Source organism: Mytilus californianus, unplaced genomic scaffold, assembly GCF_021869535.1.
Source record: "Mytilus californianus isolate M0D057914Y unplaced genomic scaffold, xbMytCali1.0.p SCAF_2, whole genome shotgun sequence".
Lineage (NCBI taxonomy): Eukaryota > Metazoa > Mollusca > Bivalvia > Mytilida > Mytilidae > Mytilus > Mytilus californianus.
Window position 1 is genome coordinate 110,013,058 of NW_026262668.1, and position 12,643 is coordinate 110,025,700.

The following is a 12,643-nucleotide window of genomic DNA, read 5'->3' on the forward strand; positions in this document are numbered from 1 at the left end:
CCAATGAACCATAAAAAAATGAGGTCTAGCTCAGATAAACCCTGCAAGATGGACATGTACACCTTGCAATCATTCCATACACCAAATATAGTTAGCCTATGTCTTATAGTATACGAGAAAGGACCTTACTCTAGAAACTTATTATTGACATTCATGAAAATGAATACACTGACAGATGAACCCTGCCAGACTGACTTGTTGATCTTACAATCCTTCTCTACACCAACTATAGTAAAGTATAGGAAACTATGCCAGACAGACATGTACACCTTACAATCATTCCATACATCAAATATAGTGGTATGGTCCATAATAGTACCTGAGAAACACATAAAACTACAAAATCTTATTATTGACGAATGAACCATGAAAATGAGATCAAGGTCATATGAACCTTGCCAGACAGACATGTATACCCTACAATCTTTCCATACACCAAATATAATTGGCCTATTGCTTATAATATCTGAGTAATAGACCAAACCACAAAAACTAAACATTGTCCAATGAACCATGAAAATGAGGTCAAGGTCAGATGACACCTGCCAGTTGGACATGTACACCTTACAATCATTACATACACCAAATATGGTAGACCTATTGCCTATAGTATCTGAGATATGGACTTGACCACAAAAACTTAACCTTATTCACTGATCCATTCCACTGAGTGAAAACTGTCTGACAGGCATGAGGACTTTCCAAGGTAGGTACATAATAAATAAAGTTATCCTATTACTCATAATAAGAGAGAAATTAACATTACAAAAAAATCTTAACTTTTTTCAAGTAGTCACTAATCCATGAAAATGAGGACAAGGACATATGACAGACTGGAACTTCATAACATAAGGCATCTATATACAAAATATGATTCATCCATGTCATCTACCTTCTGAAATATTAAGCTTTCAAGTAATTACTTAACGCCGCCCCCTGCTATGGGATCACTATCCCTAAGTCTTGCTTTCTGCAACAGAAGTCGCAGACTCTGCAAGAACTAAACATTGGCATCTTCATCAATTTTAGGTAGCATTTTTTTTCTACATCTAGTATAATTTTTAAGACATTAATCAAAAGCATATGCTGACCACTTTGTTCTATATTTAGCAACAGCAGCCATGCTTGTTGATCATGGATCAAATTCTTGCATTCAATTTTCAATTCAGCTGCACTTAAGCACATTCAGGTAAATTTTTAAAACAAAAACATCCCTTTTTACCCTCAGGAAACTGCAAATAGGCAAAATGTCATTTGGTTTCTGGTGGAGAGTTGTTTCATTGACAATCCTACCACATCTTCTAATTTTTAAAATAACTGTTTGGGAATATGTAAGTAGTGAAAATTACCTCTTAAAATGTTGAAAAAATAACTGGTTGAATTGTTCAGTTTAACAATACAATAATGTCCTTTATAAAAAGTGAATTTCAAATAATATCTAAAACGTTTAAATCTTATAAGAGAATGTTCCTTAGTCCTGTGGACCTTCAGAAAATAACATTTTTTTTATTTCAATTATTTTGAATATAAACATATCCCTCCCTTTGATGGTGATGGTATCAGCATTTAAAACCTTTTACAAACCATTGTCTTTAGGTTGAATGCTAATTTCCCTGCAGTTCAATATGTAATAAGAATAAATGATTCCAACGTTTTAGGCTGCTGACCTTTGTAATGATCTCTATAGTTCATTATGTTTATGATTCATTATTGGCAATACACTAAAACATACCAGAATTAATTTCACAGACATATCCTAGAGTAAGAGTACAGCTAGTATCATCCCATAGTCCATTTTTTGACTTAACACATCTGTCTGATGGTCCCTGACTGGGTTCACCATATCCCCAATTTGTAAATGTAACAGGCCAACTCTTTTGCCAGGTATAAGTGTTACTAAACTGGGAAGAATATATCCATATATATATAAACACTGTTTTTTTTTAGAGTAATTATAAGGCTGTATTTCATACTATGATTCAATTCAATTGTCTTTTACAGTACCATTTATCTTTTTATTTATCAATTTTTTTATATACTCAATTTTGTCTTCCTTTAATCTGTAACATTTTCTTTTAGAAAGGTGTAAACTTTTGTCATATGTTATATATCTTAATTGTCAGCCAATAAAAAGTAATATCTGTTATATATGGTAATTGTCAGCCAATAAAATGTAATATCTGTGAGTTAATTTCACCAGTTATTACTCTTTATAATTTATCAACATTAATAATTCAATAATACTGTAAAGGTTAGAAATAAATTGTAAAAATGTCAAAAGTTGAGCAAATAAAAATTTAGGGCAATTCCAATGACAATGTTTATAAAGGTAAACTTGAATAGATACATATAGAGTAATAAATAAAAACAATAACAAAATAAATAAGTAAAACTGGAAAATCAGTTATACATAAAAAGGATAAGCCGTTATACCTGGTTAAATTGAAGTCCTATCCAGTAATCAAAGTTTGGTCCCATTTGAGACTCTATAAATGAATTCTCATAATTAGAATTGATAGATGCAAGAACACCACCATCACCTTGACAGAAATTTTCTGCTAGTTGCCATGATTGGACTGGTGTCTTTACAAACTTATAACAACTGGTTCCATGGGAGATATATCCTGCTTTACAATTTTTCTGTGGGGACAGAGTAGCCTGACCTACAGCTGAAAAAAAGAAAATAAACCAATTCATATTTCGATATAAAGGTCATTTCCATAGTTTTGCAGATAAAAAGACTTTATTAAAAAATACTACCTTTTTCAAATTCATTTTGACCCTGATATTTCCATTATACTTCAATGTCTTCTTCAGAAATAAATTCAGGCTTTTTTCCCTTTATTCAAAAATTTCAAGGAGTGTAAGATAGCTGTGTATATAACATTATATATCAATAAAATTGAAAATGGAAATGGGGAATGTGTCAAAGAGACAACAACCCGACTATAGAGCAGACAACAGCCGAAGGCCACCAATGGGTCTTCAATGCAGCGAGAAACTCCCGCACCCGGAGGCGTCCTTCAGCTGGCCCCATAACAAATATGTATACTAGTTCAGTGATAATGGACTTCATATTAAACTCCAAATTATACACAAGAAACTAAAATTAAAAATGATACAAGACTAACAAAGGCCAGAGGCTCCTGACTTGGGACAGGCGCAAAAAATGCTGCGGGGTTAAACATGTTAAACGAAAATCTTCTATAAACATATCACAGAGTTGCCACTCTTTTTCAGACATGAAATTCAAGGGTTTTTGCAGGGTTTTCCAGATTATCAGTAGTTTTCAAGGATAGCAGTTCTTGCATTGTGGTTGAAATTGAGCTTGATAAATAACATTGCAAAACATTTCAAGACCATTTGCATCAAGCGTAATCGAGATCAGGATTCACCTCTATCAAGTCGCCCTATTCCTATCGTCCTACGAAATGCGCTCACGAGTACCTGTTAACATACGGGTACCGATTTTTGAGGGACAAATCAATTAGCACAAGGGAGGAAATTCTATTTGTTTTTAAACTTCCGGTATTTTAACTTACAAGGATTTTCCCAGGATTTTTTTTTCCCCCCCAGCCAGGCACCTCGAATCAAATTCCCGGCTTTTTCCCTGTTATTCCAGGTGCGTTTCAACCCTGATATCACTTTCAATATTCTTATTATTAGTTTTAGGACATAAGATAGTGTAATACAACTGACACCAGAACAATAACAAATTAAGGTACCTATCATTCCTGGTTTTTGACAAGCATAACTGAACATGGTGAGGTTAACTATTTAGAACGCTCAATATCAGAGACCAAACAAACAATAAAGATAAATGACAAAATCAGTGAATAAATTAAAGTCTACAGAGCAATCTATTGAAGATTTTCTTAAGACAATCAGCAGTTTGCTCACAGTAACCATATAGGTTGCACTTTGTAAATACAGCAGTTTCACAAACCACTGCTCTTTTGAGGAGATATTAATAGATATTTTGTAATCTGTACCTTTTGGTTCCCACACAGATATGATCTCCATGTTTCATATCATAGAGACACAACTTTGGAATACAAGTATAAATACAGTAGGACAGCAATCAAATTAAATTGAATGCACAGGAAGACTCCAAGTACAACAAGGGGGGGGGTAGTACAGAAGTTTAATTTAAGTTTAAACTCTTAGATGTTCGAGGTATATAAATGTTAAAAATATGCTGTACAGACCTATGTTTTGACTTTTGGAAAAAATAGAAGTGCATGTGAACTTTCAATTCCAGGATATATATTACGAAACTTCATAAAAATAAAATGGCATAGTTGTAGACATAAAAAGAGTTCCTATGAGAAATTGTATTGTCAATATTTACAGAAGTGCAACCTCTAGTTCAGCTGCTGGTGAAAAAAAAAAAACAACAGTTGTTTCCTCCATCAAAAATGAAGATTGATATTCATTTATATGATATGGACCCAACATGTATTAGTAACTGAAAAAAATCACTAGGGTTTTCAATCATTACTAGAATGTTAAAATATTAGTTTAGTAGGATATGATTTAGTACTTTGTAAAGGATATTACTATCAAATCTAAAAAGGTTGGAGTTCCAGCAACTGAATAAAAAGAAAATTAATAAATATAACCTTGATATAATAAATTTTTGGTTTCAGTCATATGAAATGAGTTTTTAATAAATATATTGTTAAATTTTTTTTTAACCAATGCATGCTATATAAAAGTCTATGTTCATGCTATATATAAGTCTATGTCCATTCTATATATAAGTCTATGTTCATGTTTATTTACATTTATTATGAATCCATAACATATAGTCGACAAAAAATATTTGGAAAAACTTGGGTGTCTAATTAATTGTGGGTTTTGGTACTGATCTTTACCCATTGTTAAACAATCAACACAGAATCGTGGAGCACATGAAAAATATGTGTGGTGATAGAGCGATGTATGTCTGTTTTTATTAACGTTTTCTAAGCATTCCCATTTGTTAATTAAACTTTGTCATAACAGTTGTTAAATGATTTGGTGAAGTAATTGTTTTCTTTCAGATTGATTAATACTATTTTCTTTCCACTTGTTTACCTTTTCATTCATCACAGACTTTCCCTCACACTCACAGATTCCCCATTTTCAGATAATCAAGCTTAGCCTGTGGTTAATAGGCCTATACACACCATTAAAATTCAAATACATTTCATTAAGCAATTTTTAAAATCTATTATCTGAAATGCGAATGCACTTTTTAAATTTGCAAACAAGCAACAACAATAACTTTAGAATGGTACATGCAAAAATGTATTTAATGATTCTAAATGCTCCATTTGAATTTTGATCAATTAAGTGTTGTGGTATTCTATCATCTTGAAAACCTGGATTTTCAACACAATCAACAACAAATTATCTAAAACCGTAAAATAAAAGTGTATTTTATTTACCTTTTGGCCCCTGACATAAGACATTACGAGGCGTGTTACACTTAAGATCATTCCAAGAACCAGCTACAACACTATTTACATACATTTCTACACAGTCTTCCTGCAATAAAAGATAATAAATGCTAATGAATATTCATTGCTGTAGTTTATGTTAGCATGCTTGTCTCTTGTTCCCATTTTGTGATTAACTAACTATGACAAATTCCAAACACATAGTTGACAATTCTAAATAGAATAGGAATATAAATATGGAATTCAGAATTTGAAAATTTGAAAATTTTAAGAAGAAAGAGTTTCTGCAGAGTTTTTGAGGGTTGCTTCTTGATATCAAAGGGAGATTTAAAACTTGATAAAGGATTTGGACTCCCCTGGTCAATAGCTGTAGATGGTTAACTCGTAATTATTTTGTCCAATTGTGTTAATTAGCTCACTATTAAATCTATGTATATCAATCCTCCTACAATGACCAGAAATGTACTGCACCTACACTCTAATCAATCAATATTCATTGTTATCTTGCTCTACATACTCTTGTGGTACATATCTGTGGCAGATTTATGTACTGAATAAAAATGAGTTGTAATGTGTGTGCCCTTTTTCGGATCTGTAAAACAACTACTTATTTTGAATTTTTCAATATTTGGAAAGGAAACAAATATTTTCCTAACACTTTTCACAGGAACTGTAAAACAGAATGACTTCTTAAAAAGAAAAATACTTAAATCAATACATAAATACTGAAATAAACATTCCATGAAATGACATTTTTTATGAATTGCCTTAATACTACTTAAATTTATTTAACACATGTTTATATGTCACAAACTTTACCATTTATCAGTAGATGTCCAGCTAAGAATGGTGTTTGTTTACGTTACTTACTGTTATCCCGCGTCCTCTTTGTGAGTTGCCATTAGGTTCTCCTGCATTCCAGTTTGAGTAGAAGAATGCTGAGTTATCTTGCCAATTGAATCTATTGTTATGTCTCAAGTTGTTAAGTCCTATCCACAGATTTGTAGTAAACCCTTGTATCAATGAAGTAAGGAATGCTGAAAGGTGTAAAAAGTGGTTAACCCTTGTATCAATGAAGTAAAAAAAGCTGAAAAGGGTAAAAAGTGGTAAACCTTCGTATCAATGAAGTAAGGAATGCTGAATAGGGTAAAAAGTGATAAACTCTTGTATCAATGAAGTAAGGAATGCTGAAAGGGGTAAAAAGTGGTGAACTCTTGTATCAATGAAGTAAGGAATGCTGAAAGGGGTAAAAAGTGGTTAACTCTTGTATCACTGAAGTAAGGAATGCTGGAAGGGGAACAACATGTTAAACTCTTGTATCAATGAATTAAGGAAAGCTGGAAGGGGTACAACATGGTAAACTCTTGTATCAATGAATTAAGGAATGCTGGAAGAGGTACAACATGGTAAACTCTTGTATCAATGAAGTAAGGAATGCTGAAAGGGGTAAAAAGTGGTTAACTCTTGTATCAATGAAGTAAGGAATGCTGGAAGGGGTACAACATGTTAAACTCTTGTATCAATGAATTAAGGAAAGCTGGAAGGGGTACAACATGGTAAACTCTTGTATCAATGAATTAAGGAATGCTGGAAGGGGTACAACATGGTAAACTCTTGTATCAACGAAGTAAGGAAAGCTGGAAGGGGTAAAAAGTGGTAAACCTTTGTATCAATGAAGTAAGGAAAGCTGGAAGGCGTAAAAAGTGGTAAACCTTTGTATCAATGAAGTAAGGAATGCTGAAAGGGGAAAAACATGGTTAACTCTTGTATAAATGAAGTAAGCAATGCTGGAAGGGGTAAAAAGTGGTTAACTCTTGTATCAATGAAGTAAGGAACGCTGAAAAGGGTAAAAAGTGGTAAACTCTTGTATCAATGAAGTAAGGAATGCTGAAAGGGGTAAAAAGTGGTTAACCCTTGTATCAATGAAGTAAAAAAAGCTGAAAGGGGAAAAAAGTGGTTAACCCTTGTATCAATGAAGTAAGGAATGCTGAAAGGGGTAAAAAGTGGTTTACCCTTGTATCAATGAAGTAATGAATGCTGAAAGGGGTAAAAAGTGGTAAACCCTTGTATCAATGAAGTAAGGAAAGCTGAATAGGGTAAAAAGTGGTGAACTCATGTATCAATGAAGTAAGGAAAGCTGAATGGGGTAAAACATGGTAAACTCTTGTTTCAATGAAGTAAGGAAATCTAAAAGGGGTAAAAAGTGGTTAACCCTTGTATCAATGAAGTAAGGAATGCTGAAAGGGGTTAAAAGTGGTAAACTCTTGTATTAATGAAGTAAGGAAAGCTGAATAGGATAAAAAGTGGTAAACTCTTGTATCAATGAAGTAAGGAAAGCTGAATGGGGTAAAACATGGTAAACTCTTGTTTCAATGAAGTAAGGAAAGCTAAAAGGGGTAAAAAGTGGTAAACCCTTGTATCAATGAATTAAGGAATGCTGGAAGGGGTAAAACATGGTAAACTCTTGTATCAACGAAGCAAGGAATGCTGGAAGGGGTAACAAGAGTGCACACGCTGAAATGTCTCGCCTTCTTTACTAATCATTGATATAATGTTGATAGTCCTAAATTTAAAGCTTTACTACAACTATCACATACACTTAACATGATCCAAGAAAATGAGGTCAAGGTCATATAAACCAAACAAGAAATACATGTACACCTTACAATCATTCAATACACTAAATATAGTTGACCTATTGTTTATAGTTTCTAAGATACAGACTTAACCAAGAAAACTAAACATTGACCAATGAACCAAGAAAATGAGGTCAAGGTCAGATGAACAATGCCAGGCAGACATGTACTACAGCTTGCAATCCTTCCATACAACAAATATAGTTGACCTATTGCTTATAGTATTAGAAAAACAGACCAAAACACAAAAACTTAACACTGAGCAATGAACCGTGAAAATGAGGTCAAGGTCAAATAAAACCTGCAAGACTGACAGGTACATCATAAAATATTTCCATACACCAAATATAGATGACCTATTGCATAAAGTATTAGAAAAAAAGACCAAAACTCAAAAACTTAACTTTGACCACTGAACCATGAAAATGAGGTCAAGGTCAGATGACACCTGCCAGTTGGACATGTACACCTTACAGTCCTTCCATACACCGAATATACTAGACCTATTGCTTATAGTATCTGAGATATGGACTTGACCACCAAAACTTAACCTTGTTCATTGATCCATGAAATGAGGTCGAGGTCAAGTGAAAACTGTGTGACGGGCATGAGGACCTTGCAAGGTACGCACATACCAAATATAGTTGAACTATTGCATATAGTATTAGAAAAAAAGACCAAAACTCAAAAACTTAACTTTGACCACTGAACCATGAAAATGAGGTCAAGGTCAGATGACACCTGCCCCCTAGACATGTACACCTTACAATCATTCCATACACCAAATATAGTAGACCTATGGCATACAGTATAAGAAAAACAGACCAAAACACAAAAACTTAACTATAACCACTGAACCATGAAAATGAGGTCAAGGTCAGATGACACCTGTCAGTTGGACATGTACACCTTACAGTCCTTCCATACACCGAATATACTAGACCTATTGCTTATAGTATCTGAGATATGGACTTGACCACCAAAACTTAACCTTGTTCACTGATCCATGAAATGAGGTCGAGGTCAAGTGAAAACTGTCTAACGGGCATGAGGACCTTGCAAGGTACGCACATACCAAATATAGTTATCCTATTACTTATAATAAGAGAGAATCTAACATTACAAAAAATCTTAACTTTTTTTTCAAGTAGTCACTGAACCATGAAAATGAGGTCAAGGACATTGGACATGTGACTGACGGAAACTTCGTAACATGAGGCATCCATATACAAAGTATGAAGCATCCAGACCTTCCACCTTCTAAAATATAAAGCTTTTAAGAAGTTAGCTAACGCCGCCGCCGCCGGATCACTATCCCTATGTCGAGCTTTCTGCGACAAAAGTCGCAGGCTCGACAAAAAGTGGTAAACCTTTGTATCAATGAAGTAAGGAAAGCTGGAAGGGGCAAAAAGTGGTAAACCTTTGTATCAATGAAGTAAGGAATGCTGAAAGGGGTAAAAAGTGGTAAACTCTTGTATCAATGAAGTAAGGAAAGCTGGAAGGGGTACAACATGGTAAACTGTAAACTGGTATGCTGAAAGGGTATAAAGTAACAGATAATGGACAATTATTTCTATTGTGAAAAAAACCCAATTATTTCTATTGTGAAGCAGAAGCATCATAAGATAAATTGCAAACTAAATGTCAAATGATGGAAATTTTTTAACTTTCATGAAAGTCTAAGGGCCAAATTGTAAGTCAGTTAGTTCCCGTTTTTTTCAACTCAAATATAAAACTTAATTTGATTTGAACAAAGATGTATTATACTCGTATCTAGAAAGAGTCATATAAACTTTACAGCATTTCATCTCCAACTCATTCAGCATATTTTGGTACAATGAAAACAACCATAGATATTAAGCCTGCGATAAAACATATGAGGCCATCTTTCTTTATCAGTGTGTTTATTTTAGGTAAGTTTTATAGACCTCTAATCATTCTTAATGTTACAGTTCTCATGAAATTCTACCTTGTTCAATTTCATTGCTGACAGCAGCAATATCATATCCAGCACCAAACTTTCTACAAAACTGCACAGATGAATTCCAATCTGTTGGAGTTGTGTTGTTATTGGCATAAAAACATTTGTTACCTGTTGAAAAAAAAACTTGTTATGTGAGCAAAAAGCATATATTAACTTAAAATGTAGTTGAAATGTATTTTTAACTTAAGATGTAGTCCACAGCATCACAAGCCATTTTTACCAACATACTGTGAAATTTTACCATTAACATTAACTTAAAGGGGCATTAGCTCTGAGGAATATTGCAAGTGAATAATTCAAACTCATTGAATCCGTATTCATGTGACCTTCAATTTAACCCCTTAGCTAGAGATGGGTTACGCATGAATTAGGCATGTTCAGTTATTAAAAGGAAAAGAATGTCAACATTAAAAATGAAACAAGGGTAAACCATTTGATTGACTGATTCAATCCACAAAAACTCATTCTTATACAGGTAAAAACGATGATTAACATATATTTTTAACCTATAATATGAAATCAAACAGACCTAGAAAAGTCCAATTGCACGAGTTTGCTATCTATTTATATCTATATTTATGTTTATATCAGGATATATGACCGTCAGCAGTCTTCGGAGGTCACCTCGATGGTTAATTAGATGGCATCTAAACTAAAATACACACAAAATGCTGATACATATTATCGAGCCCATGCATTTTAAAATATTTATTTTAGGCCTATTGTAATTTGGATATACATTTTAGTATGTTATAAATCAAATATGAGAATTTAAGTCAAATCAGTGAACATGAATTTGACAGCTAATGCCCCTTTAAGATACAGTACAGATGTAAAAAGTTACATCTTACCACATGAATTTACAATTTATTACAATGAAGTTCCACATGAATTTACAATCCACTACAATGAAATTACTGCTTACCAAATGAATTTACAATCCAGTACAATGAATTTACAACTTACCACATGAATTAACAATCCAGTACAATGAGTTTACAACTTACCACATGAATTTACAATCCAATACAATGAATTTCATCTTACCAAATGAATTTACAATCCAGTACAATGAATTTACAACTTACCAAATGAATTAATAATCCAGTACAATGAATTTACACACAACTTACCGAATGAATTTACAATCCAGTACAATGATTTTACAACTTACAACATGAATTTACAATCCAGTACAATGAATTTACAACTTACCACATCAATTTACAACTTGTCACATAAATTTTATTTACATTACTTTGAAGTCACAACACACTATGCAACAAAAAACTTGTTCCTGTGGAACTTATTTCATAGAAAATATGTTCCACTGGAATTTATTTCATAGGAAATATGTTCCATTGGAATTTATATCACAGAAAATTTATACCCGGAATATATAAGGAAATATGTTCCAGCACTATAAAATTTGTTCCAGAACTAATTTTTTGACCAAATGTGAAATAAGTTCCAGAACATACATTTTTTGTACCAAAAGTGAACATATTTGAGTGAATTATTACATGAAATTTACTTTCTGTCTAAAAATGAAATTCTCTAGATCAATTAGTTTAAAAGATATTTAAAATGTTCTATTATCCTAATTAAAATGTTCCCTTAATAGACAGAAGTAAACAAACAGTTATCTCCCTTTATTATGTTTTCCATTTACAAAGTTTTATAAACATATTCTCTTAAAAAAAAAAATCAAAATTCATAAACATATTATATAATTTTAATGTTAACATGTAGAAAAAGAACCTTATATTTAAAATTGCTTAAAAAAATACTTTGAAATTGTAATTGCAAAAAATACATACCGGTATGTAAATATATTTCTGAGTGATTTTTCTTATTCTTCTCTTTTCAGCCTCATTAGTATCATTTGGGTATTTTAAATCAAGAAATTCAATATAATTACAAATATTGCTATACTCCACAGGATCCATATTGGATGTTGACACTTTTTATTTATTACATTATCAATATGAAAGAACCTGAGTATACCCCACGTCCCCACATTGTCATTGGAGAAATAAAATAAGTGTAAGAAAAAAAAATTGAATCATAATTTCCTGTCAATATGCACATCTACATAGTATGTCCTTATTATCTACACAGTTTCATGAAATTCTGTTGTGTGGTTTGAGAGGAGTTGCAATGACAAAAGGTTGCAGTAGTATATTGGGCAAATAAGTTCAAAGGGGCGTAACTCCTGGGAAAAAAATTGAATCGTAATTTCCTGTCGATATGCACATCTACGTAGTATGTCCTTATTATCTGGAAAGGTTTCATGAAATTCTGTTGTGTGGTTTGAGAGGAGTTGCGATGACAAACTGTTGCAGTAGTACATTAAAGTAAATAAGTTCAAAGGGGCGTAACTCCTAGAAAAAAAATTGAATCGTAATTTCCTGTCGATATGCACAACTACATAGTATGTCCTTATTATCTAAAAAGGTTTCGTGAAATTCTGTTGTGTGGTTTGAGAGGAGTTGCGATGACAAGAAATAGGACTGACGGACTGACAGACGGACAGACGGAGGGACAGACAGACGGACGGACAGGTCAAAAACATTATA

General features: G+C 32.8%; 1 protein-coding gene across 1 annotated transcript in view; it reads right to left on the reverse strand.

Moving 5' to 3' along the window:
• Positions 1-12,643, reverse strand: part of LOC127728566 (macrophage mannose receptor 1-like) — a 121,824-nt gene that overhangs the window by 8,754 nt on the left and 100,427 nt on the right. The window contains exons 34-38 of the mRNA XM_052236033.1: positions 10,050-10,172; positions 6,315-6,481; positions 5,433-5,532; positions 2,434-2,669; positions 1,733-1,901 (exon numbers count right to left, since the gene is read on the reverse strand). Coding sequence (XP_052091993.1) covers positions 1,733-1,901; positions 2,434-2,669; positions 5,433-5,532; positions 6,315-6,481; positions 10,050-10,172 — 795 coding nt within the window. The remainder of the gene's footprint in view (positions 1-1,732; positions 1,902-2,433; positions 2,670-5,432; positions 5,533-6,314; positions 6,482-10,049; positions 10,173-12,643) is intronic.